Source organism: Esox lucius, chromosome 10 (assembly GCF_011004845.1).
Source record: "Esox lucius isolate fEsoLuc1 chromosome 10, fEsoLuc1.pri, whole genome shotgun sequence".
Classification (NCBI taxonomy): domain Eukaryota; kingdom Metazoa; phylum Chordata; class Actinopteri; order Esociformes; family Esocidae; genus Esox; species Esox lucius.
In genome coordinates this window covers 3344736-3372607 of record NC_047578.1, presented here as the reverse complement: position 1 = coordinate 3372607, position 27872 = coordinate 3344736, and the positions used below count along the sequence as shown (strand labels likewise).

Below are 27872 nucleotides of genomic sequence, written 5' to 3'. Positions count from 1 at the left end.
CAGCCCAACTATTTTGGAAATGGGTTTATACATGAAAGGTATAGAAAGGTACGACTGGAGTGGAAAGGAACGGTATGAAGACAGAAAAAGAGAAATCGGGAGAGAAACAGAGACAATCAGTCAGAGGTTGAGTAAAGGAGGAGAGGTGAACAGGAAAGGTCGCACAGCCATACAGGTCCATTATGACTCCACTGGCAATTTGCAGGTCTCTTCTTCCACTGATGCTGAAATTGGGTTCAGCGCAAAACAGGTAATCCTCTGAGATGGGTCCGGAAATATACCGCACTCGATTAAAATGCATTGTCACCGCCGCAGTGCTGACCGAGCAGGCGGGGAAAGTCGAGAACTGTGTTCAGTATTTCCACACTCGACCACACTCAACACGTCCGAGGTGGCTCGCGCCGAACATTATCAGTTTGTCGAGTGGAATCTGGACGTGGGGAATCTCTTGGACACATTACATCGAGCATGTTATAAGTGTTTATTTATCTGACAGACAACAGCTCAGAAAGGGCCAATTATAGAAATAGAGAGATGAGTTTGACATGTTCACCGAGCACCACTGGAGGGAGACATGCCTGTCAGAAGGGATCCACACTGAACGGGCCCAGATAGAGTCCTCAAGAGGCCCGGAAACCCTCGAGAGGCCTGGAAACCAAGGCAATGTAGTTTCCGGTGGTGGGCTTAGGGGTTTAGGAACACACACACACACGTACACACACACATTCATACACACACATACATACACACACGTAAAGTGAGAAGTGATTAGAGATGGGAGTTTCCCTGGTTACTACCTTCTATCTCGAGTCCTCGGGTTACTGACGTTACACACACAAACACACACACACACACACACACACACAAACAGACACACAAACAGACACACACACACGCACACAAACACACACAAACAGACACACACACATGCACACAAACACACACACACATACACAAACACAAACACAGTCACACAAACACACAGTCACACACACAAACACACAGACACACACACACACAACCGGCAATCTGGGCCATGTTACAATGACGGATGATTTAGATTGCCATGCGGAAGGCCCATTCGGTGAACACGCAGAGTTTTCTGGGCCAGTTCAGACTATCATGCACACGGCCCTAACTGAGCCGGATGCTGTGACAGTGCAGTCATTTAGGCCAGCTCCCATGCTGAAAGCCCAGCTCCTCAGACCCACATCCTTCCTCATTACAGCTGAAAAGTAGGGCTAGGCTTCCAAATGACCCCCTTCGCACTACTTCTGAACATCGAGAGCAGCGTTCAGCCAGCTGTAGATAGTCAGGAGACAGAGAGGAACCGTGCAGGACATTGAGCCAGTCCTCAACAGAGGGAGACAGAGAGAGACAGAGAGAGAGAGAGAGAGAGAGAGAGAGAGAGAGAGAGAGAGAGAGAGAGAGAGAGAGAGAGAGAGAGAGAGAGAGATGAGGGAATGAGTGAGAGGAAGTGGAGAGATCCAAACTTGAAGAGTGACTTTCAGGAAAGACACACAGCCGGGTAAAAGAGGTAAGCTTGATAATCCCAGATGACAGACAGACATACATCACACCTAGATTGACAGATATGGTCCAAAAAACAGACACTCAAACACACAGCTGCTTCAGTTCAACTCACAGAGACGTTATAGATGGCCATGCCCACAGCTCGGTGGTCGTTGATCTTCTCGGTGGAGATGGACTTGGTCTCATAAGCCAGGAATATACCCAGGAGCAGTAACAAGCCCTTGTAGCCATACACCACCCCTAGAAAATGAGAGAGGCATTATTTCAATCAGAGGTTTTTAGTATTCAGTACATCACCGAAGCATCAGCCTTGGCTTTAATGTGGAGGATAAGATGATTGACAGATGGGTCAAATATAAGACACTGGCCGAGCCCCCTCCACTCCTCCCTCCCCCTCTTCCAGTCCTTTCCTCTCACCAAGCCAAGTATTCATCTTCTGTGAGCTGCAGTGTTCGAGGAGAGGTTGAATCAGAACATCCAGGTCTCCTTTGGGAGCTTCCCTCACAAACTTCTGCTCAGACAAAAAAAAAACAAAGAGAGGATCGGCAAAGAAACGTGATCATGTGTCAGTTGGACGGAGACACGGGTCTTCCACGGGCCTAACCCTAACCCTAACCCTAACCTTAACCCTAGCCCACACACACACACACTCGAATCTCATGGTTTAATGTCCTATAGTAATTAGTACTCTATCCAGCGCAAGGATTGGTAAACACATACAGGGTACATGATTGGCAACCCAGGTGCCCGTTTTGGGCCACTCTTCTGCTCAGACTGAACTGTTAAGATGTCATTACACATTTATACAGACATCCATCCTGTGCTGTGGGTTTTAAATACACCGTTCCACAGCTTGGGGCATTGTTATAGTAAATATAGGGTTCAATCGGCAGAAAGGATTATTATAGTAAATAGAAGGTTCTATCGGCAGAAAGGATCATTATAGTAAATAGAAGGTTCTATCAGCAGAAGGCATTGTTATAGTAAATAGAAGGTTCTATCAGCAGAAGGCATTGTTATAGTAAATAGAAGGTTCTATCAGCAGAAGGCATTGTTATAGTAAATAGAAGGTTCTATCAACAGAAGGCATTGTTATAGTAAATAGAAGGTTCTATAGGCAGAAGGCATTGTTATAGTAAATAGAAGGTTCTATCAGCAGAAGGCATTGTTATAGTAAATAGAAGGTTCTATCAGCAGAAGGCATTGTTATAGTAAATAGAAGGTTCTATAGGCAGAAGGCATTGTTATAGTAAATAGAAGGTTCTATCAGCAGAAGGCATTGTTATAGTAAATAGAAGGTTCTATAGGCAGAAGGCATTGTTATAGTAAATAGAAGGTTCTATCAGCAGAAAACATTGTTATAGTAAATAGAAGGTTCTATCGGCAGAAGGCATTGTTATAGTAAATAGAAGGTTCTATCAGCAGAAAACATTGTTATAGTAAATAGAAGGTTCTATAGGCAGAAGGCATTGTTATAGTAAATAGAAGGTTCTATCAGCAGAAAACATTGTTATAGTAAATAGAAGGTTCTATAGGCAGAAGGCATTGTTATAGTAAATAGAAGGTTCTATCAGCAGAAAACATTGTTATAGTAAATAGAAGGTTCTATCGGCAGAAGGCATTGTTATAGTAAATAGAAGGTTCTATCAGCAGAAAACATTGTTATAGTAAATAGAAGGTTCTATCGGCAGAAGGCATTGTTATAGTAAATAGAAGGTTCTATCAGCAGAAAACATTGTTATAGTAAATAGAAGGTTCTATCGGCAGAAGGCATTGTTATAGTAAATAGAAGGTTCTATCGGCAGAAGGCATTGTTATAGTAAATAGAAGGTTCTATCAGCAGAAAACATTGTTATAGTAAATAGAAGGTTCTATCGGCAGAAGGCATTGTTATAGTAAATAGAAGGTTCTATCGGCAGAAGGCATTGTTATAGTAAATAGAAGGTTCTATAGGCAGAAGGCATTGTTATAGTAAATAGAAGGTTCTAGAGAGACGAGCCTGGGCGGGTGAGGCGACCATTTCTCTCCTGACAGTGTAACACATTTCCATCAGGTTTAGCCATTGGATTAGCCATATGGAGTAAACCCAGCATGCGACTGCTGGTGCGCAACATCGACGTGCTGCTCACATCAATGAGGATAAAGCGACTTCTGAACAGTCCGAGGAAGCAGTTAAGCTATAAAAGAATCAGCATTTTACTGTAGTTGTTGGTTGTTATTAGAGTTCACATCTCGGGGCTTGATTAAGATTATACTAAACTAGCACATAATGTGAATATTACTAAGATTACTGATAGATGATGCATTTAACTAACAGGCAAAATGTACTGTTGGTATTGAATTATGTTTCTGTGACTAGAAATCATCAAAAAACAACTTGCTATTTATCAGGGAAATCTGGTAATTTCTGTGAAATCCTCCTCATGTTGGTGTTTTCCTATTGGTATAGAACAAGGGAAAACAGCATGTCTGGTGGGCTGTACGCGGCCTGCATGAGATAGAGCTTCTGTTATCTAAATCCTTCAGAAAGGTTTGTGATTCCTAACTTAGTCTCATGACTCAATAAGTTCCTTGCTTTACGTAACACATTCTTTACACCACCATATCATGTGATCCAGTCGCAGACTGCAGAAATGTAAAGTTCAAAGGGGTTTGTGCAATTCTTTAACAAAAAAAAGAATTTCAGAACATTGACTATCATCATTATTGTTCTTTCCTATGATTTTAGATATCTCAAGGTTATCGTGCTCCGACCTTGTGAAACAGTAATGCAACAGATTCAAACAGCATGTAGTGTGTAGTTTAATCCTAATTACACATGAGTCACAGTTCATGGAAAACAGAAGGTTCCCAAGGAGCCTGCATTATCACTGAACACAGCAGTGCCGTATATTCTCGGCAAGGGCCCATAATAATAAAAACACATTGCTGACCCGTTTTCTTCTCATTCCACTTATTGCACCAAAAGATGGCAAAACGGATACCACTGCATTGTGAAATACCGCATCCGGCAAAACAATTGACTCCGGCAAATCAAAACCCATACAGTCATCGCCACAATTACTAGCAACCACCATTCAAGATAAATCATATGAACTGTAAGCTGATAATCTTTTAACAAAAACAAATGTTTACCGAAAGTGCAGTGATGATTTTACAGGGGGATGGAGGAAGAGAGACACAGGGAGAGGGAATGAGAGTAAAAGAGGAATGGAGGAGGAAAGAGACAGGGATGGTAAATGATAAAGAGTAAAAGAGGAATGGAGGAGGAGAGAGACAGGGATGGTAAATGATAAAGAGTAAAAGAGCGGCCTGTGTTTGCCATCTCATACCTCCACAGTGATGTGCAGTGGATCCACTATCTGCCAGATTATGAGGGACAGGACATCAATGACCAGCAGCACCCCAACAGTGGCGTAGAGTTTCCACGGCTCCAGGTGCTGCAAGGAATCATGGGAGATGGGAGGACCGTCTGGTGAGTTGGGCTACGTTTCCAGAAAGAATGCAGTACCCATGATCACCGATCAATATAGTACTTTTGATCGGTGAAGTTTATTAGTGCTCTTTGGGGAGGTTTAGCACTACGAGCTGCTCATCAAGTGACATTTACTGTGAGCGTGGTTTTACATCTGCTCTGTCAGCACACCGTCTCCTTCAAACAAACAAACGTTCAAACAAATAAAAGTGCGCTGTATTGGGGATAGGGAGCACTACAGTAAGAGCACTTACTGGTCAAATGATTATATATGAGCTTGTGTACAGAGTGTAGGGTGTTGTTTGGCATGTCCATCCAGACAGATGCTTCCACAGCCCAGCCCCTGCACACGCCTGTTTGGCTCCATACAAAACCAGAAATAGACTGCAATCTGAGCTTAAAAAGAAAACAATGATCCGTCACTAAGAGCCGGATTCAATTTGCCCCGAAGCGACAGTTTGGGTCATAACATTGAAAACGGACAAAAAGGTTCCACATCGAATCAAGACGAGCAGCGCTCCACGACAGAATCAATGTGGGGAAAATATACACTTTTATCTTTCAGTTTTGAAAGGAAAACAAAGCAAGGACAGACTAAGACCAAAAAGCGTAAATGGAATATTGATTTTGGTGCATTACACCAGAGGATTAGAGAATGACTATCTCCTCACAGTAAGATAAACAGGAGATCTCTTTTCCAAATGGCAAATGGCTTAGTGGTTAAAGTGCAGGGCCAATAACAAAAGGTTGCTGGTTTGAATCCCAGAGCAAAAAAGTATATCGCTGTGCGGTTAAGCAATTCACTCACAGCCCTAAAACCTAGTGTATTCTCAATTTCCCTGGATAAAAGTGGCTGCAAAATGTTGATGCAAGAATGAAAAATGTATAAGTCACATGGCGCACTTGGCAGCAGTCTACTTGTTGACCAGATACTGTGCGTACATACACAACTTGGTAAGAAGACTGGTGAGGACCTCCAATCACAGCCCCCTGTAGAAACTGCATTTTCCACTTAATGCCCACTTGAAATGGAAACATATTTATCCCGCCGATTCTATTTTCCAGGAGCGTATCATCCCTGCACACAGTACAAAAGGATTCCTTAAAGTGTGTCCCAAAGCATCTTGGCAGAATTACCGTTGACAACGCCAGAAGAGCCAGAACACATTACCCGGGAGGAATCCCACAGCGTCACACCCACAGAGGGAATCAAAGCTGCGGGACAGCTGTGACAGACAGCATCGGCCTGAGACGACAACCCAGCCCCCAGAGGAATGACTCCCTACTCCCTCCGCTCGTCCGCTCCTCTCCTGTTCTCTGCTGTCTTTTCCTCCTCCTCCTCTCTTCCCCCTGTCTCTCCAGCTCCTTGGGAGTGAAGCTTTAGGAATGGGGGCGTCTGGCTAGGCTTCTGGCTGACCTGCTGGTTATTCTGGGCGATGCAGTCTCAGTGGTGGCATTAAGTGACTCAAAGTGAACTCAATCAGTTTTGACTCGGCTCTCCAGAACATAATCCCCCTCAGATACAACTCTCCTGCAAGGGACAGCAGTCATAAATATTCAGTAATGGGCTTTATCTTCTTCACAGCCACCCACCCCTCCTCCTCCTCCACCCCCCCCCCCCCCCCACTCTGTATCTGCTTGTATCTCTCTCTACCTCCCTCTCACCCCCTCCTTCTCTTTCTTTGTGTTTTTCTCTCCCTGTGTATCTGTCGCTCTCTCTCGCGCGGAGCAGCGTGTTCTTTAAAACGTGATGCCCAACACGTACACATGAGGTCCCACAAGGCCTTAGTCTAGAGGGAGCAGGGAGGTGTTGGGGGAGTTTTCCGGCCGGGGGAGACCTTTCAGTGGTGGGCTCAATTTAAAGAGCTTTAACAGTCGGGGCACGGCAACAAATACACATTTGGCCTGTCAGAGCGCCTCCTGCAGACCTGGACTGGTAGAGGGAGACAGCCGGATGACATCACGATGGAACACGTGGTTTCCTGGACCGATAAGGCAACACTGACGGGGACCACCTCGTTGTCATCGACACACTACATGGGACTTCGCTAACTCTGGCCAAAATAAGAGAGCAGTGTCCCAGCCATACAAACAACCAGGCAGCCATACAGACAACCAGCCAGCCATACAGACACCCACCCGGCCAGCCAGCCATTCAACCAGCCAGCAAACCATTCAACCAGCCAGCAAACCATTCAACCAGCCAGCCAAACAACCAGCCATACAAATAGCCAGCAAACCATACAGCCAATCATTCAACCAGCCAGCCACCTATACAGCCAACCATTTCACCAGCCAGCCATACATCCAGACGGCCAGCCATAAAGCCAGCCAGCCATAGAACCAGTCGGCCAGCCATAAAGCCAGCCAGCCAGCTATACAACCAGCCAGCAAACCATACAGCCAACCATTCAACCAGCCAGCCAGCCATACAACCAGCTGGCCAGCCATAAAGCCAGCCAGCCAGCCATACAACCAGTCAGGCACCATCATCTCCCTTTTTTCGATTTACTCTTCTCAATAATAGTTAGACAGGCTCTTTCAGCCAGTCACTCCGACTGGTCGTGACTAACCTTCCGTTTGTCCTTCTTTTCATCCTTCTTGGTGAAGACGGTGTGGACCCACCAGATCTTTGTGAACATGGAGCCATAAGCCACGCTGAACCCCAGGCCCAGAAGCCACAGGCGGAACTGACAGGAGACAGACAGACATATCAATCATTCACTGTGTGCAATAATTAAACGTATCTGTTAAACACTAATTAAAGAAAAAGGGAAATGAATTGTTAATACATGCATTCATTCATTAAAAAAAACTTTATAGTAATTCCCTTTCAAATACATTCTTAGAGGTTCTTATGTTAATATTATTCATTATGACCTCAACTTGTCCTTCAGAGTTCTACCATGTCCATAAAACACAACCCTCCAAAAATACATCATGTGTGGTGAAAACACATCTGTAAACGTAGGCTGAACATGTCCATAGGTGCTGCGGTTGGGTCAGTTTTCTGTTTGGGGAGAATCCTCATCAACATGCTAGTCTGCTGCATCAGCGTTGCACCACAAAGGAGAAAGACGGCAGGTTCCAGAACCTTCCAGAGCCAGCCAGCAGGGATGGCGATTGCTCTCTCACCTCCACCTACTGCACCATCTTTGTTCATTTGAATAAAACGCTCTGCGTGGGCCCTACACCCTTGCCCTGTATCCATTCCCTGTGTCTCTCCCAGTTATACCATACAATTCCCCCACAATGCATTAGTGTTACAGCCACTTCCTGCTTACTTCCTGCGTACCTGGCAGACAACGGGGAACTGCTTCCTGTGTATGTGGTGTCCGTCCAGTCCCAAAGGGAAGACGGCGGCCAGAGACATCATACAGCCCAGCGCTGTCATGTTGTTCAAGTAGGGCTGGGAGTTCTGAATGTACCTGTTATACACACACAGACACACACACACAGGCATACATACACACACGCTGTGAACCACTTGAGATCAAATTCACCTACACATTTCTGTCTGTCAGGCTCTCCTTATCTCTCTACATACCCACACCCACACACACACACACACACTCTGCCTCAACATAAGCACATAGACACATACTAGCCCCCTCTACATACACACACACACACACAGGTACACAATCCCTGTCCACACACATGCACGCACACAAACACACAATCTTCCTCTACACAAACACACACACACAGGCGGACCTTTCTGTCAGCACAGGAGATTATCAGCTGTCGGTCACAAATGCAAACTAAGTTAAGGAATTAGCTGTCAGGCTCACAGCTTGATGTGAATATCCTTGTTGGGAACGGTACAGTGTGTCAAGAACTTTAAAGATTGGACAGATCTGTAAGGCTTAGCTGAAAAGAACAATGTCTTTGTTGTATTTGCTGCTTCACACACACATACAAGCACACATGCACTTACACACACACTTACACACACACTTACCAATAGAGTGTAGAGAACTAACTGCCAGGTTTTCAGGCACGCAGGCCATTTCTCACATATTCACATATTTCTTCTATAGACACACACACACACACACACATCCACTCCCACAAGTGCTAGCATGTTTTGTGTACCTGACATTCCTGTTGTAGATGTTGAACGTGAGACAAACTATTCCCAGTAAGATGCCCAGGCCAGCAAACACCGACACAGAAACAAAGAGCTTCTGTGACAGGTACCGAAACTCCTCTATGACCACTGTCTGATCTGCTGGGGGGCCAGAACCTGGGTAGGGAGAGATAATGAAGGGAGGGGCACAGGAGGGGGTGAAGGAACGAGAAAGATTATCACGTTGATGAAGAAAATTTTGGGTTGAGTTACTGACAAGATATTTCCATCCAGCTTTGACAACCAAACCAAAACCACAGACTTGTCAAAATGGGTTTCTGAAAGTGACTCAGGGAGGCTTCCAGTGAATGTTGTAAAACAAGATAAATGGCTTTTAAAGACACCCACCATGAGTTCCTACTAAATTGAGCTCGGAAAAGGCAAACCAAAATAAATGTCATCACTAATGTAGGACAGGGTGAAAACAAAGAGGGGAGCACTAACAGAACCAGTAGGGGAGAACAACAGTTTCAGGCTTACATGATCTCAGTTGGTGTGAGAAAACAACTGAAGGTGTTGCTGTCTCGACTTCTCTCATTCCAACTGAAGCAGATCTTAGATATCAGCTGTCCCAGCCCAGGTCAAACACTAACTGACCAACCAGTTCACTCAAAACATGCCAACCTTAAATCGGGTCAACTGCTTCAATACACAATCTCCAAATCTGTTGTCTGTGACATGTCTTGAAAATAGTCTTCTGCAGAAAAGTGATGCAGTTTCAAATGGCCAAAGTAGCAAAATAAGCCATGTGGTAAATAGAGTGCAGGGAGAGATTTTCTGGCTATTCAAGTCAATTGTATCAATCTGACCAATCGGTGAGTCTGATGCTAGAATCTTTTAAAATGCCTTCGATAACTGGGAGGTAACTTAAAATGAACAAGGTTTTGTCTTCCATTCCCTGACCTCATCTGAGATGTCTGCCAGCTCCCATGTCCATTAAACAGTCTATGAAAACCTTATCATCTAGACACTGACACTTAGAATGAGGTCTGACAAGGACAAAGCTGTCCAATGTGCAATTGTTTGGCCCTGAGTCATTCTGGGGGATATGTGCTCTGAAGAATTTCAGAACTGATATTGAGGTATCAGAAAAAAGATTCTTGCCGGCACGTTAAATTAACCCTCTAATATATTTAATGAAGCAAAACGACTGTCAATGCATGAATCGTATCCCTTCACTGTGAGCTAATTGGACTGCATGGGTCTGCCCTGGGTGTGCTAAGAGGAGAGCATCGAGGTGGCCTAGCGCTTGACGCATCCACCAGGGAACAAAAGATTGCCAGATCAAATCCCTGCGACAATGACGCAAAGAATCAGTCGTTCTCCGCTTGAATAAGACAGTAAAACCTAGCTGCTCTGGTTAATTACCCAAGGATGAGAGCCTCCATTGAAGTGTGGAATTGTATCTAATCTAGATAGGTTTTTTTCTTCACATTCTGGGCTATAAAGGAATGCAGCGCTAGAGGCATGTGGGCAGGGGGGGCTTGTTCAATTTGAAGCCATGAGGCAATATCATCTTGCCAGATCACTGCTAAACAATCTTTCCAGAAGCATGTAATGTTCTGATTGGCTGTCCAATAAACCAAGATAAACTGGGGGACACGGCAAAAAAAAAAAAATGAAAAAAGACCTACCGTATCTCTTGCGCTTGAATAAATGAAACTCAGAAATTCTGACCCCTCAGTTGTTCCAGACAAACAAGATTAGTATTGAATCATCATGTTTCTTGTACGTTACATTGAAAAGGCATCACTGGTTCCATTGTACATGTGAGTCCTGGATGAAATGCATCTGGTCAAGGTGTTGATTAACAGACATATAGTGTTTGAATGGATTTTCTGTCAATTTTTGTTAAATGCATTCCGTCCGCTCTATATTTCTGAATGCCACATCTCTTTAAGTCATGAAAGGCATGCTTTTATTCTTGCTCATTAATTGAATGCCCATGTTCTTGTTCTCTTTCCTTAAACTCCAGTTTCTGTTGTTCCAATCTTGCCTTTGATTTTGGCTCCCTGAGATTCAGTTTCACTTCTAAAGGAGCCACTTTTCCATCGGCTTCTCTCTCAGGGAGGATTACCGTCTCCACCAAAGCAGCCTGGAGCAGCTATATAACTACTGCTCTTGGTTGGCCAGAAGATACGCCGCTTTGTAATGTCAATCAGACTTCCTTAAGTACATCAGTCTTGAGTTTCACAAGTCGGTTCTTCCCCAAGTGCTTTCAAGTCTGTTGGTTTGTTTTGTTCATGTCTGTCATTCTTGTCTGAAGTCTGTGTGTTTGTGAAACATCAAAAATTATTTAATCAATCGTGAAACCACCGTTGGTTATCAGTGACAGAAAGCGGCTACCAATGTGAAACAATCTCCGGTCCACCCCCGTTCTGTTCCGTTCCTCAATAATGAATGAAAAATACTGTTGCCCAAAAATGAAGGAAAGTAACAAAGGAGTTGCTTTGAGAAATAAACCAAAACCAAAGACTTGTCAAAAAGGGTTTCTGAAAGACACTCAGGGAGTCGTCCACTGAATGTTGTCAAACAAGGAAAATGGGTTTTAAAGACACGCACCATGAGTTCCTACTAAATTTAGCTCAGAAAATGCAAACCAAAATAAATGTCATCACTAATGTAGGACAGGGTGAAAACAAAGAGGGGAGCACTAACAGAACCAGTAGGGGAGAACAACAGTTTCAGGCTTATATGATCTCAGTTGGTGTGACGAAACAAACAGATCTTAGATATCAGCTGTCCCAGCCCAGGTCAAACACCAACCGACCAACCAGTTCACTCCAAACATGCCAACCTAAATCGGGTCACCTGCTTCAATACACAATCTCCAAATTGTCTGGAAAAAGGCAGACATTGCCTGTGACACTATGCCACGCCCACAGACGTTTACATCGACAGCAAGTTCTAGAACACAAAACCATGTGATCTTTGCTGATTGGTCCCAGAGGGCGATGGGGCGGGGCCAAAGACTGAATAAACATGGATGAGTGATGATATCGGAGTAGAAGTAGGAGGAGACATTTGGAATCAGTGGATAGTTATGGATGATATTAGTAGAGGATGGATGAAAGGCACGAGGATTATATGAAGGGAGAGAAAGAGGGAGGAATGAAGTAGGGATGAGAAAGGGATGAGATATAAATGAAAAGGATTGTGATGGAGAACAAGAGAGTTCAAAGGAAGAAAGTGAGCTACATAAATTAAAAAAAACGAGATATGAAGGGGAAAAGACAGAGGGAGATAAAGAGGGAAGTACAATATTTAGAAGTTGAAAAGAGTGAGATGAAAGGAGAAAAAACAAGGATGAAATGACAAAGAAAAACAGAGATGGAGTGGACAGAGTTCAAGCCAGGGGTCAGGGAGGTAATGACTTGATTAAGCCTACGTCATAATGGCATTCTTCTAGCTTCTGCCTCTAACACACTGCTGTTCAGTCAAACCCCCACCCCACCCCCTGCCACACACACACACACACACACACACACACACACACACACACCCTCCCTTTCCCTCCCCTGTGGAGTGCCCATTAACATCCACACACGATCCCATGCACTAATAAGTGTCTGGCTCTATCTATCACCGGGCACGGTTGGGTTCACCCAGCGTTCATATCAAAAACTAGACAAGACGAGCGTGACAGAGACATGCAGCACACATACAGCAGAACTCAGAACACCACAGGGATGGAGGAACGAGGGGAGAGACAGGGGAGAGACAGGGGAGAGACAGGGGAGAGACAGGGGAGAGACAGGGGAGAGATGGAAAGAGGGTGAATAGAGCAAGAAAGAGGGTTGAGTGAAAGAGGGTTTGAGAAAGCTAGAAAGAAAAATGAGAGAGAAAAGGTGAACAAGAAGGAAGGATGAGAGAGGGTTAAGAGAGGGATCAGAGAGGAGTGAGGGAGGGGTGAAGGAGGGGTGAGAGAGAACGAGAGGAGGAGGCTGACAATAACTGGGTTGAGAGGAGGGAGGAAAAAGGAGGGAGGAAAGAGGTGGGGTTGGAATTAACAAGACGGGAAGATGCTTCAGAAAGCAAACACATCAGAAACCAAACACAGACCAGAAAAGAGAGAAAATGAATAGAATCCAAGAAAGAGAGTAAACCAAAAAGTGAACAGGAAAGAGAAAATGAATGTAGACAAAGAAAGAAAGTAAACCAAAAAGTGAACAGGAAAGAGAAAATGAATGTAGACAAAGAAAGAGAGTAAAACAAAAAAAGAAGAGTCCAAAAAAGATACTGTTGAAAATAAATGACAGGGAGCCACATCTAACTAGATAGCTAGATGTCTTCACTGAGAAGGTAGCTAGATGTCTTCACGGAGAAAGTAGCTGGATGTCTTCACTGAGAAGGAGCTAGATGTCATCACTGAGAAGGTCGCTAGATGTGTAGGTTTCATAACTTTATCATCATGAAAAGGACAGAGACAGATTGAAAGATAAAAAGACAGAGCAAAACACACACACAAAACAGAGCAAGAGAGACAGAGAGTGAGATAGAGACAAAGCGAAAGACAGAGAGACAGACAGAGAGAAGGAGAGAGATAAAGACACAGGGAGAGATGTCCATCAGACCCAGTAAAACGTTGCCCTCTCTGCACTAAGCACTGATCAGAGTGATCTAAAAACCATTACCAGAAACATTCTGGAAGTAAACCAAGCAAGCAGCTCCCATTTCCAAACAAATGGTAACAACCACTAATACAATACAGCACTTCTCTCACCCTCTCTCTTCTTTGTGAACCCAACCTTAATAGGATAACAAGCACACAAAGCTGTGTCTGCGTTACGCTAGAACAATTGAATTGGAGTTGAACTATAACAAAGCTTGTGTCAAATAGGAAATCTGACCCTGGATTAGAGGCAAGGTATTGTGTGTGTCACCATATTAAACATGTCAGATTTCAAAATGGCAGATACTTCTATTCCTCTCTCCCGTGAATCTTCTCCAAGCCCTTAATGTTCAATTTGTTTTGTGTGAATATACAGTATCTCACAAAAGTGAGTACACCCCTTACATTTTTGCTAATATTTTATTATATCTTTTCATGTGACAACACTGAAGAAATGACACTTTGCTACAATGTGAAGTGGTGAGTTTACAGCTTGTATAACAGTGTCAATTTTGCTGTCCCCTCAAAATAACTCAACACACAGCCATCAATGTCCAAAACGCTGGCAACAAAAGTGAGTAGTGAAAATGTCTAAACTGCGCCCAAAGTGTCAATATTTTGTGTGGCCACCATCATTTTCCAGCACTGCCACTGGAGTCCTCTTCCACTCCTCCATGACGACATCACTCCTTCATGTTTGAGGATGCCCCACAGATGCTCAATAGGGTTTAGGTCTGGAGACATGCTTGACCAGTACATCACCTTTACCCTCAGCTTCTTTAGCAAGGCAGTGGTCGTCTTGGAGGTGTGTTTGGGGTCATTATCATGTTGGAATACTGCCCTGCGGCCCAGTCTCCAAAGGGAGGGGATCATGCTCTGCTTCAGTATGTCACAGTACATGTTGGCATTCATGGTTCCCTCAATGAACTGTAGCTCCCCAGTGCCGGCAGCACTCATGCTGCCCCAGACCATGACAATCCCACCACCATGCCTGACTGTAGGCAAGACACACTTGTCTTTGTACTCCACCCCTGGTTGCCGTCACACACGCTTGACACCATCTGAACCAAATAAGTTTGTCTTGTGAGAGCGATAACACCAAATTTAACATACCTGCTCCCCATTCACACCTGAGACTTTGTAACACAAATGAGTCACATGACACCTGGGAGGGAAAATGGCTAATTGGGCCCAATTTGGACATTTTCACTTAGGGGTGTACTACATTTTGTTGCCAGCGGTTTAGAGATTAATGGCTGTGTGTTGAGTTATTTTGAGGGGACAGCAAATTTACACTGTTACACAAGCTGTACACTCACTACTTTACATTGTAGCAAAGTGTCATTTCTTCAGTGTCATTTCTTCAGTGTTGTCACACAAAAAAAGATATGATCAACTATTTGCAAAAATGTGAGGGGTGTACTCACTTTTGTGAGATACTGTGTACCAGGTAACACCTGGATTCAAACAAAAACTACATTTTTGAGTGTTGTTTCCCTTAAGTCTGGCCCTGTATTGGAGACAGGAATGCGCTGGTCGAGGTTGGTCTTTGATCCTTCGGCTGCTGACATTTTATACCAGCACAAATAATACCTCCCACATGCATATTGATAAAAAAAAATGTGGTTAGGTAAGACTACCTCACAGTTTTAAGAAGATTTCAGGGAAAGTTAAAACTATTTCTGTCAACCCACAAGACGTTTATTATTAACTGGCTAGACACGGAGTGATCAAACATTGCCAAAACGCAGAGAGACGGAGGCAACATGCTGGAAATGAACTGCCAGATATTGTGCTGTTGTTTGTTTTGCTGGTATACAGGGATGAGTGCAATGTCAAAACACTGTTGCTTAGCAGCTTGGGAGATGGCGGTGTCTGATTAATACTGTTTCATCCACCTTCAGTCAAACATTCAATCCAGAAAGGGTTTCTGGTTTCGGCAACCAGGCATTGTTCACCCACACCCCCTGGAAACATGACCGTCCAACAATAATGGTGCAGTCCATATGTTTACCGTAAGAGAGCGCCATGCATTTGATGGAAGTCTTACAGGCAGCATGTGGTTCAGCCGTCACTCTTTTCAACTATCTGTTGTCAAAGACTAGAACCTTCCGCAGAACGCTCTGGAACTTAACAGTTTCATTAACCCATATTTGTCCCAATTCAAACTATCTGAGCTGCTGATGTATCACTGCAAATGCCAAGCACCTCACCCATCTGTATTTATATCACCTCACCCATCTGTATCTATGTCACCTCACCCATCTGTATTTATGTCACCTCACCCATCTGTATTTATGTCACCTCACCCATCTGTATCCATGTCACCTCACCCATCTGTATCCATGTCACCTCACCCATCTGTATCCATGTCACCTCACCCATCTGTATCCATGTCACCTCATCCATCTGTATCCATGTCACCTCACCCATCTGTATCCATGCCACCTCACCCATCTGTATCCATGTCACCTCACCCATCTGTATCTATGTCACCTCACCCATCTGTATTTATGTCACCTCACCCATCTGTATCCATGTCACCTCACCCATCTGTATCCATGTCACCTCACCCATCTGTATTTATGTCACCTCACACATCTGTATCCATGTCACCTCACCCATCTGTATCTACGTCACCTCACCCATCTGTATCTATGTCACCTCACCCATCTGTATTTATGTCACCTCACCCATCTGTATTTATGTCACCTCATGAGGGGAACAGGTTGGTACCTTATTCCCCTGGTTTCAACACACCATTTCCATCTGTAAACATCTCTGTTGTAATTGACTGACATTCTGACTTATTGCATTGCATATATTGTTGTTGTTTGTTTTTACTCTCATTGATTGTTTCTTTAATCTTCATGCTTGACTAAGCATGGTTTTGCAGTCGTTATACCTTTGGCTGGCCATCACTGTAAATGAGGATTGGTTGTCAATCAACATACCTGTCAAATAATGGGGAAATAGAAAGGAAAGGCAACATCCAACAGTGACCCTTTGTAACCTGCGCCCACTTCGACACTCATCACTTTTGACCTTTACACTCTGGTAAACTGGCAAACAGATGCTAGGCTCTCTGCTACCAATTTATTTATCATTTCCCTTTTAGTCAAATGCCCCCTCTTCCAAACATCTGCTACTCTCACAGCATCCTGCACTCCTCTAGATATCTCTCTCTCTGGTCACTGCAAGAGCTCACACTTCCCATGGTCGAATCATTTCAGTTTCTGCTGCCAGTGACTGGAACAAAACTTCAAAAGACTATTAAGCTTGAAACTTTCGTCATGCCTCATCACTTCAAAAATAAACAGAACAAGCTGCTATCTGATAATTGCACATGCCAAATCCCTCAAACCTGTCCAACAGTAGAGTAATTTAAAGTGGAACTGGCAGCATTTGAATTAATTTGGAGTTATGAAGCACGACGATATTCAACGTTTATTTTTTTGATGCTGAGATGATAATAAATAGGTTGTATTTGATTAAAAAGGTCATGATGTACAGTAATGAATGATGACTACTGTGTAATTCAGCAATATTTTGCTTGGTAGTTAAATATATAAATCAGGTTGTAAATCAAAGAGAGTGAAATGTCTTTTGGTTAATTAGTTTTTAACCAAAAAACTAAATAATTTGACCAACAATGTCAACACAGTAAAGCTACAGGGCTGTGATGGTTATACATCAGTGATAACATAGTTTGCTAACCTATTTTTGGAGCTATCTTCCAAATTATTAATCAGCTAAAAAAACACAAGAGCCTAGATAAAGCTTAGAAACTTTATTTTCCATCAGAATATTGTTTTTCTGTGGCTACAACTGTGCAGTAGATTCAGATCGCCCATAATATCTGAATGCAGGTTACATTTTGGTTCACTAGCTTGAACGATATCTGGATCACCTCACTAACTAGCTGCTGAACTCAAGTAACACTATCCACACTTCTAAAAAAAAAAATCTACCTCAATTGAGAATCTCCATGGGTATTTATTTTTAATCCTGGGCTAGGCTTAATCTGTGTCCGGAAAACCATCCCATTGTATTGAAAATCAAATTAATTTCCATTGATTAATGCCCTCTGTCAGACAGTTAAGGTCTTATTATTATGCGTATGGAAAGCCATTTGGGACAGTAATATGGGTTGGAAGACAGACAGCAAAAGTACATGAGGAAATTTTGACACTGCAAATGGTTGAGGAGTTTATCATGATCAACAGCGAATACTCTGGTAATGAGCTTTGTCGCACTTTTGCCACGGCCTGTAAAATTTTTTTTTTTACTGCTGAGATGAATGAGATGGCAAATTTGCAAATTAACCTACTGTAGCTCTTGTCTCTTGTAAAAAACAACTAAGTCTGACACATTTTCTTTAGTTTTTAGTTAGTACGGTGTTCATCAGTTGTCCGAATGTGTGTCTAATTCCACTCAATACATTGCTTTATGATTCTCACAGATCCCCATGTCATTTGCACTTCCTTCCATGAAAGTATGGAGACGTGAAAATGACCACATCCATGGATGCTGATGAGAAGCTAATGAGCTTTGGACCTCCAGAATTCCACAGTTGGCAGAACTCAAGTTATCAAGTAAACTGAACGTAATCCATGAAATCTTAGATTTTCCTCCCTTTTCTGACTTCTGGCTTTGTATCCAATGGGTTTCTGACGTCTGGTTTTGTATCCAATGAGTTTCTGACCTCTGGCTTTGTATCCAATGGGTTTTGACAGGGAATCAAGGACAGAGGATGCAAGGAGAAACAAATTGAAATCTCCCCCTTCCCGTCCTGATGCCAACATAGGACCACATGAGACCACAGGCCCAAGACAACGCCTGTAAGATTTCATTTATGGCAACTATACATCTTCAAGCTTGGAAACATGGTTGAATCCACGAGTTTAGTAGCACTGTAAGAGGCTGAGATTCAAGGTGAGTTTCTTTCATTGAAATAGGCCATCCATGTCCCTGCCTGTTCTCCTCTACGGTAACCCCATCTGTCAGAATAAACCCATGGATGCACTTTACCATGACACTCTTTGCTTTATCACAGGTGACAGGTTCAATCACCCTGTATCAGAAGGTGGGCAGTCCCCTTGATCGCGTCATTACTTCATTTGTCTTTACAGCGCTCTTCTCACAAGCAGCCCACATACTCTACCTCAGTCCCGCAGCAAAGAAAAAACATTCACCGAAACCCGATCTCGGGGTCAATTGACTCTTTTGGTTCCTGAAGTGTCGACCAAGGTGAGTGTGATTTGGATCCTGAATAATTATCTGTCGAAAAAGCAGCTACTCTTCCAGGAGTCCAAACAAAACACAACTAAAATCAAATCTCTCATAAACTGAATGACCAGTTTGTGTGTGTGTGTGTGTGTGTGTGTGAGTCTGTTACTGTCCAGTGTGGTCTCTCTCTGCATCTCAATGCCCTTGATGGAGGAAACGGGACATTGTGTTGCCATGACAACCGGAATCCATAACGGTTACCACGGTGATACGAGAGGGAAGCAGCGATGCAGTGGTTGTCAGGGCAACCGATGGAATGAGGGAGGAGCAGGGAGGAGAGTGTAAACGCAGGCTGAAAGAAAAGACAGAAAAGGATGAGAGGACGAAAGGGGGGGAGGAGGATGGGAGGAGATGACAGAAGATGAGAGGGGGAGAGTGGGGGGGGGGGGATTTGAGAATATGAGATGAGAAGAGGACAGGATGAAGACAACCTGAGCCCGAGAAAAAGGAGAGGTGGAGGCAGAAAGAGGGTTAGCGAGAGAGACAGAACAACAACAATTTGAGGAGTGAGACTGAGACAGATGGGATGGCCAGTGTCAGAGCTGACCGGAACAAGACGGAGGCCAGTCACTGTTACGATGTTAACCCCGACTCCCCTGCCCTCGTCCTCCACGCCTACGAGCCGCTTTAAGAAAAGCGGGAAGGAGAGTGAGAGAGCGAAAATCGGACCGGGGCTGTAGACGTCAGGTGGTTTTACACGTGTCGCTGAGCAATCTGGACCAAAGTCACAGTCTCCTTCATCGGGCCCAGTTCTGTCATGTCACCACCCGGTCATTTCATTTGCTCCGTTTCCCAAAGAAAGCCCCCCCGTGGGCCAGCGTGCGGACGACGTGGCGTCGTGAACGGCCACGTGCCCAGGTGATGGTGCCGTGACAGGGGACAAGCAGAAGGACACGTGGCGTGGAAAGGAAAACAGCGGGATCCGGCGTGCTCATGCGTTCCCCTAAACAACCCCCAATTTCACCACACAAGGCACTAGATTTAGCCCAGAGCCCTGCGGGAGGACAGAGTGAGAGAGCCAAAGCTCAGGACGTGTTCCAAATATCACTCTGTTCACCATGTGGCCTGGTTGAATGTAGTGCACTACCCAAGAAATAGGGTGCCACTGGGGACCAGTGACATCAGGCCAAAAAAAGGCCACCATATTCTCACTTCGGTACCCTGCTTATGACCGGAAGGCTGTTGGTAAACAGCCTCTTTAACAACCCCCAGACTAGCACAGCATTGTGTCTGTGTAGCACAGCATTGTGTCTGTGTAGCACAGCATTGTGTCTGTGTAGCACAGCATTGTGTCTGTGTAGCACAGCATTGTGTGTGTGTGCGTGTGTGTGTGTGCGTGCGTGTGTCTGTGTGTGTGTGTGTGTAGTGTTTCAGTACAGTGTCCACCCTTAGGGACTCGTTAAAACTGAGCAGAGCTCCTGAACGCCGAGGCTGTCAAGCCGACCAGGCCACTTAACATCCAGACACGTTCCCACTCCGCCACGCAGCGACCGGAGTCCGGAATGACATCATCCTGCTAAGTGCAGCATCGTGGGGGGGGGGGGGGGGGGGGGCAAGGAAATCACAGCCCGGCACCTTCCAGCTTGTGACATCATGTCAGGGATAATGACACACCCACACACACACACACAGTGTGATCACGGAGCAGGGAGCTCATTGTTAATGGAGGCAGTCGGACTGGGACGTAAGTGGCTAGGGGCTCGGATGGACTGGGTTGAAACGATGACACGAACATTACAAGCAAATCCCCCTTAAATACCAGTAAGACGGACAGGGTGGGGACGAGGACGTTGCTACAGGTCAGGGTCTGCTGTTGTTGCGTGGGGGATCTTAAAAGACCCACCACAGGCGTGGGATCTGGATCGGATGCAGTGCAGAAAATGAACAGCTTGCGTTGAACTGGAGCTTGAGGTTTCCATTTGATTCTAACCTGCTGCCGCAGGATTCCAGCCCATCCTCATCCAACTGTGTCAAATTAGGACACAGCATCTGTAATCACATGGTTTTACAAGCAGTTGCATATTAATATACTGTACGATATAATTGACCATCAAAGACTGGCTAGCAACAAATCTGACCTCAAACCTGTCAAACGTAACTGCTAACATCCTACAGGCATTAGAGTGTCTGCTAAATGAATGAAACGTGTAACGTGTCCCCTGACTCCCATTTGCAGTACACGACGTCCACAGCATTCTCCACATTCATCCGACATAATGACTGCCTTCGCTCCTGTAGAACAAATCCTTTTGGAGTTCCCCTTTTAGTTTCCATGTCCTCCAGCACCTTTTCCTGCATCGATCAGTTTTCACACATTACATTTACAGACCAATCACGCCAGCCATTGACATAAACAGAAAATACCTGTCTGCCTGTGGTGTCAGACGATTTACTTGTCACTGAATGAAAACAAACGGCTCGGCGACTAGGCATACTCCATACACTTGATGACATTTTCTACACCCTCATTTCAGCGTGGAATAGCCTGGCTCAGGTGGACACAGGTCTCAGCAGTGACATGATCAGACAGGCTCTGTCGCTGTGTGTTTTATCAGCAATGTTCTTTAGGTTGGGTGTGAGTGACCTTCAAGGACGGAACAGGTTGAACAGCACCATGACACCGAAACCAGGAAGAGGATGGAAGGGGACAGAGAAATAGTGAAAGGAAGATACAGAGAATAAAGGAGAGAGAGACTATGATGGGGGGGCGCGGGGGGTGGGGGGGGGCAAACAACGATTTCCCCCATTGCCAACCCTTTAATCGGTGAGACGTCGAACAGTTACCAAAGCGCCAGGCTGTCCAGCGACACCTTACCCAACCAATTAATCAAAAAGGAAAACATGGATTAAAAAAACTAAGAGGAAATGAACAAACGCCTTATTAACGTCAGTTCAGCGGATGAGCTTTCGCACTGTTTTCCTGCTCAACCAAATCAAACACTCGCCAAGACTGGGCCGTAGCCTCGGTTACACAGTAGAATGCACAAAAACATTTCTCCCGACCCATTAGGCACTGTGTCTGTTAGTTAAATGTGCATCTTTTCAGTGTTCGCGGGGGCAAAACGGACTCAGATTGAGTCCCAAATGGCTCCCTGGTCCCCTGCTGCCGTAGCGGTAGTGCGCTAGGTAGAGCGTAGGGCGAACAGCCGGGGGCACATGCCCTGACACGTAGGTAAACCCGGCGGCAGCTCCTCGGCCATGCTGATTGGACCGGCGCCGCCTCCGTCGGCGCCCCTTCAAGTCAAGGTCACGCAGTCGGTCCCGGTTAAATTGCCTCGGAGATTGCCTCCGCCTGGGCTCTCCGTTTTGACTGTCAAGAGGCATCTCTCATCCATCTTCCACTAGTCGTCCGCCTCAAACCGGTCATCATGTTTAATTAGAAAATTAAATGAAATAATTTGCCTCGTGCGGTACACACGTGGCGTAGCCGTCATCCACTCAGCGTGCCAGCTCAATTTATCGTCTGTATTAAATAATGCCAGATATTTCAGAGCAGCCCTGTCAGTTTTAGTGTTTGTTTCAGAGTGTATTACCTTGTGTTCCAGGGTGTCTCGGTGTTTGTTACAGCATGTTTCACTGCGTGTTTCAGTGTTTGTTTCACTGTTTCCCTGTGTGTTAAAACGCGTTTCAGCGTGGGTGTGTTTCTGGTAGGGCCGTGCTCACAGCAAAGCAATCCGCAGCATCATCTCTGATGACAAGTTTAATAAAAACTGACTGATTGATTGATGAACAACGTTAGTGTTGGCGGGGGGGGAGAGGAAAAAGGGTGAAATAAAATACGAGAGGCCAACGGAGGAGAAGAAAAGAGAGGAATGAAAAGAGAGATGCAGAGATAAAGAGCAAAACCCAAAAGTGTGTGTATGCGTGTGTGCATGCTTGTGCAAGAGTGTGCGAGTGTGTGAGCGTGGGTGTGTAAGTGTGTGCGCGCGCCTGTGTGTGTGTGTGTGTGTGCATGTATAGTAGAATGAGGGAGTGTGTGTCTGACAGAAATACAGTGGAATATAGGACAGGACGGGTCTCACCTATCCACTTGTCATTGCCATACCAGGACAGATTGCCTTTTGTACTGTCGTAGTAGCCGATCTTCTTATAGCTTCCTCCTATGCAGGGAGAGAGAGAAAAGGAATGAGGAACAGGAAGAGAGAGACGTGGAAAGACAGGGCGAGAGACGGGCAGTGAAAGACAGCGAAAGCATTGCCAAAGCAAGTAAAAAAATACGAAAATAATCATTTAAAAATAGAGCACACATTAAAAATGAAAAAGTATTTCACTTCAGATATTAAATTACATTAGTTAAACGTGTACAGTCGTTACAATTTGCAATGAGTTACTTAATGACAAGGTGAAATAATAAATAAATGTATGTTGTAACTTCAATCTCTGGGTCATTAAGTCTTGAAAACAACAATTAGGTGGCAACTTCAGGCCAACGAGCTGTGTTGATGTCTAGCCAGAAGAAATAATTTAGTCTCATCAAGACTTAAAAATAAAAAATCTCCAGTTTGAAGTATGGTGGGGGAACTGTGACATTGTGGGGCTGTTTTGCTTCCAAAGGCCCTGGGAACCTGGTTAGAACACATGGTATGATGGACTCAGTCACTTGTCTGCCTCTGTCGTGAGGCTAAAACAGGGTTGTCGTTGAACCTTTCAGCAGGACACCGATCCAAAGTATTCCTTAAGATCCACACAAAAATTGGCTCAGAATCAAGATTTGCCCTGAGCTAAACCCCTTTAAAAACCATGCTCAAGCTAGGACCAAGTACACAGTTATATACATACCATAGACAATACAAGGATGTAAATAATAGATCAAAATAATTGTAACACTGGATTGCAATAACAACAACAAATTATAATAAAAACCATAATGGCATGATTTACTCCGTATTGATATAGATTTAATTACTCGGTGTCCCTCAGGCTATGGCAGGCAAACACACATTTGGCTGCACGAAAAGCTAGCACTTCTTAGCCCATTAGAATTTAAAAAGTTTTCTCCATATTTCATCATTTATAATCTAGAATATATTTAGAAAAATGTCTTTGTAGAATAAATGTAATCTCTGTCTGCACCTCCCCTGTCACGACCACATCAACCTCAGTCTTTCATGTATCTCTATATCTCCCTTTTTATATATTTTGTATCTCTCTCTGTATCTCGTTTGTATCTCTCTCTGTATCTCGTTTGTATCTCTTTTGCATCTTTGTGTGTCTGTTTGTATTCATCTTTGTTTGTCTTTGTCATCAACTCAAACCGGCATCTTTACAGAGCAGTAGTGCTCAAATCTGGACCCCCATGCTGGTTCCACTCCATTTTCAGCAGGTTACTGTGGAAATACGAAAATGGAACTGGCTCGGAGTTTGACAGACAGGGAAAAGGGATTAGGAAGGAATGATTTATATCCCCCACTCCCTCGCTCTCCTCCCTCCTTCAATGTCTCCTTCTCTATTCCTTCCTGTTCTTTGTCTTTTTCTCTCCCTCTCCATATCTCCCTCTGTCCTCCACTCATTGTCATGCTGTGACTCCACCCCCACAACAAAAGAAGAAATTAAATTAAGCGAAAACCATTAGGATTATATATTATATGAATATATACAGTGGGGAGAACAAGTATTTGATACACTGCCAATTCTGCAGGTTCTCCTACTTACAAATCATGTAGAGGTCTGTCATTTTTATCATAGGTACTCTTCAACTGTGAGAGACAGAATCTAAAATCCAGAAAATCACATTGTATGATTTTTAAATGTGTGATTCTTTAAGAAGCCCTCCTGTTCTCCACTCATTACCTGTATTAACTGCACCTGTTTGAACTCGTTACCATTATAAAAGACACCTGTCCACACACTCAATCAAACAGACTCCAACCTCTCCACAATGGCCAAGACCAGAGAGCTGTGTAAGGACATCAGGGATAGAATTGCAGACCTGCACAAGGCTGGGATGGGCGACAGGACAATAGACAAGCAGCTTGGTGAAAAGGCAACAATTGTTGGCACAATCATTAGAAAATGGAAGAAGTTCAAGATGACGGTCAATCTCCCTCGGTCTGGGGCTCCATTCAAGATCTCACCTCGTGGGGCATCAATGATCATGAGGAAGGTGAGGGATCAGCCCAGAACTACACGGCAGGACCTGGTCAATGACCTGAAGAGAGCTGGGACCACAGTCTCAAAGAAAACCATTAGAAAACACACTACGCCGTCATGGATTAAAATCCTGCAGCGCACGCAAGGTCCCCCTGCTCAAGCCAGCGCATGTCCAGGCCCGTCTGAAGTTTGCCAATGACCATCTGGATGATCCAGAGGAGGAATGGGAGAAGGTCATGTGATCTGATGAGAGAAAAAACTCCACTCTCCGTGTTTGGAGGAAGAAGAAGGATGAGTACAACCCCAAGAACACCAGAGTGACCTAGCCAGTCTCCAGACCGGAACCCAATAGAAAATCTTTGGAGGGAGCTGAAATTCCGTATTGCCCAGCGACAACCCCGAAATCTGAAGGATCTGGAGAAGGAGTGTATGGAGGAGTGGGCCAAAATCCCTGCTGCAGTGTGTGCAAACCTGGTCAAGAACTACAGGAAACATATGATCTCTGTAATTGCAAACAAAGGTTTCTGTACCAAATATTAAGTTCTGCTTTTCTGATGTATAAAATACTTATGTCATGCAATAAAATGCTAATTAATTACTTAAAAATCATACAATGTGATTTTCTGGATTTTTGATAAAAATTACAGACCTCTACATGCTTTGTAAGTGGGAAAACCTGCAAAATCGGCAGTGTCTCAAATACTTGTTCTCCCCACTGTAACTGTCCTGTGGCAAACTTGTACTTAACTGTACATATTATAAATATTTTAACTTATAGATTCAATTCAAACTAAAAGAGACTTTCCGGTAGACAAACGGAAAGTGACAGGATTGGATGGTAGACTTGCAGGGCGGAGCTTCATTGGTTAACTCCCCCCTATGCAACGACAGGCTCGATCGCAAACTTTGCTGCCGTGTTTCTTGAGTTATTTCTGTTAACGGTTTAGGATTGAAAATGCACAGGAAGACCAAATAAATCCAAGTTTAAATATTAATTATTTTGTCCAATTCACATTTTCCCATTTAGTTTACACTGACACTGGGGGCAGGGTGCTGCGGAGTCCATGACCTTCCTATTTCCATGAACCTGATTGGTCAAGACATATAGCCAGTAGCAACGCTCCGATGTGAAGGGCGGAGAAGCCGTCAAATCATGAGGCAAACAGAAAGGAAAACCAGCATTCTGGACATCTTTTTAACTCTTTGTGTATGTTTGAAAAGGGGGGATAGAGAACATGGATTTCAGATTTTCTGGTCCACACAAGGACAGAAAAACAAATTGTTTGTGTGTCATCCGACCATGAGCCAAGTCAGTCAGATGTTCAGAGATGATAAAAGCAGCTGGCTAACCGAGAGGCCACATTATACCACCCGAATCCAAAGCCCCAGGAAAGACCCAATCCAATTAGCCTTGAACAAATTCTGAGTCAGAACCGGGCGGGGAGGAGAAGATTGGGAAAACAAGCTTAATTTTTCATCGGCCCCAGAAAACAGAAAGAACGTCCCGGACATGACAGCACTTCAGTCAGTGGCGACTCAAAGCGGCAGACAGATTGAACACGAGAACACAGGCACAAGGATCACATCGCGGACGGCCAAACCGAGACGCCGACACAACCAGAGATCCAACCGTGTTGCCACGGAGACACGATAGCCGGGCTCTGTGCCATACGGAGACGGACGGAGGGAACCGTGACTGGGGACCACTACTGACACACGGCCTCATAACGACTACTATGATGATGAGGAGGAAGAAGAGGAGCGGACAGTGGAGGGGGCAGAGGAGTGCACTAGAAGCGGAGTAGTGGCTGAAACTGGAGAAAAGGGGGAAGTCACTATCTCAAACCTGACACAAACTGGCACATGAGGTACTTGTTTACAACCTCTCTGATTACCATGGCTACAACCTCTCTGATTACCATGGCTACTGCGCAACTCCATGTGTAGTCATTTATGTAAACAAATATCTTAATCAGCCAGTGTCCCTCTCTGTCTCTCTGTCTCTCTGTCTCTCCAGATGATGAGTTTTTAAACGTAGCTACAGCAGGTTTTCTGCTAAACCAAGGGACCGGACATTGTGGATACTTCTGGGTTCATTGCCATTCTGAAAAAAAAAAGAAACCGCTGCATTTCAGAAAAGCACATTTGGCAGCATCTTGAAAGTGGCTTTTCGTGAAACCTTCCAACACTCTATGAAATATTCAAGCAGTTATATTAACTTTTTATGCATACGACATTTCTTTTTTTCCCAGCTATATAATTTAATTATGAGTAAGTACCACAGCGCCACGGGAAAATATTGAGACCTTCATCCATGAAACACACACGCACACATACCGAAACTTAACCCCTCGTCAAAAAAATGTGTTTCAGTGGAGATAAGAACAGTCACATTGTTGATAAATTCTGTATATGGAACACGTTGTATTTTCATCCCTGACAATTACCCACTTGGCAGCTTTGTGTGAATGAACTGTGAATCGACATGGATGAAAAACCCCAGAAGGGGTTAAGTGGTTGATAATCCCAGTCAGTAGTTTACCTTGTAGCTGCTCGATGAGTGTCCAGGCCATCCTAGAACCCTGGGCATCAAACACAACGTGACCCTGGAAACACACATGACAGAACGCTTAAACTCTACCGCTTGAAAGACGGAAACACAGAGAAACAGATTATTTACCATACCACCGAATTGGACTAATGCCATATCCTGTTTTAATGTCTGTTCCTTTTGTTGCCCT

At 44.3% G+C, this 27872-nt stretch overlaps 1 protein-coding gene across 6 annotated transcripts in view; it reads right to left on the bottom strand.

Annotated features, from left to right (window-relative positions):
• The window catches only part of gabbr1b (gamma-aminobutyric acid (GABA) B receptor, 1b), a 115787-nt gene that overhangs the window by 7356 nt on the left and 80559 nt on the right, over positions 1–27872 (bottom strand). For 5 of the 6 annotated variants that reach the window (XM_029122772.2, XM_029122771.2, XM_029122774.2 and 2 more), the window contains 8 exons: positions 27674–27737; positions 23064–23141; positions 9107–9257; positions 8304–8436; positions 7582–7698; positions 4866–4973; positions 1951–2044; positions 1646–1773 (listed from right to left, as the gene is read on the bottom strand). In XM_029122772.2, coding sequence (XP_028978605.1) covers positions 1646–1773; positions 1951–2044; positions 4866–4973; positions 7582–7698; positions 8304–8436; positions 9107–9257; positions 23064–23141; positions 27674–27737 — 873 coding nt within the window. The remainder of the gene's footprint in view (positions 1–1645; positions 1774–1950; positions 2045–4865; positions 4974–7581; positions 7699–8303; positions 8437–9106; positions 9258–23063; positions 23142–27673; positions 27738–27872) is intronic. The other variant, XM_029122773.2, reaches the window with a different exon arrangement.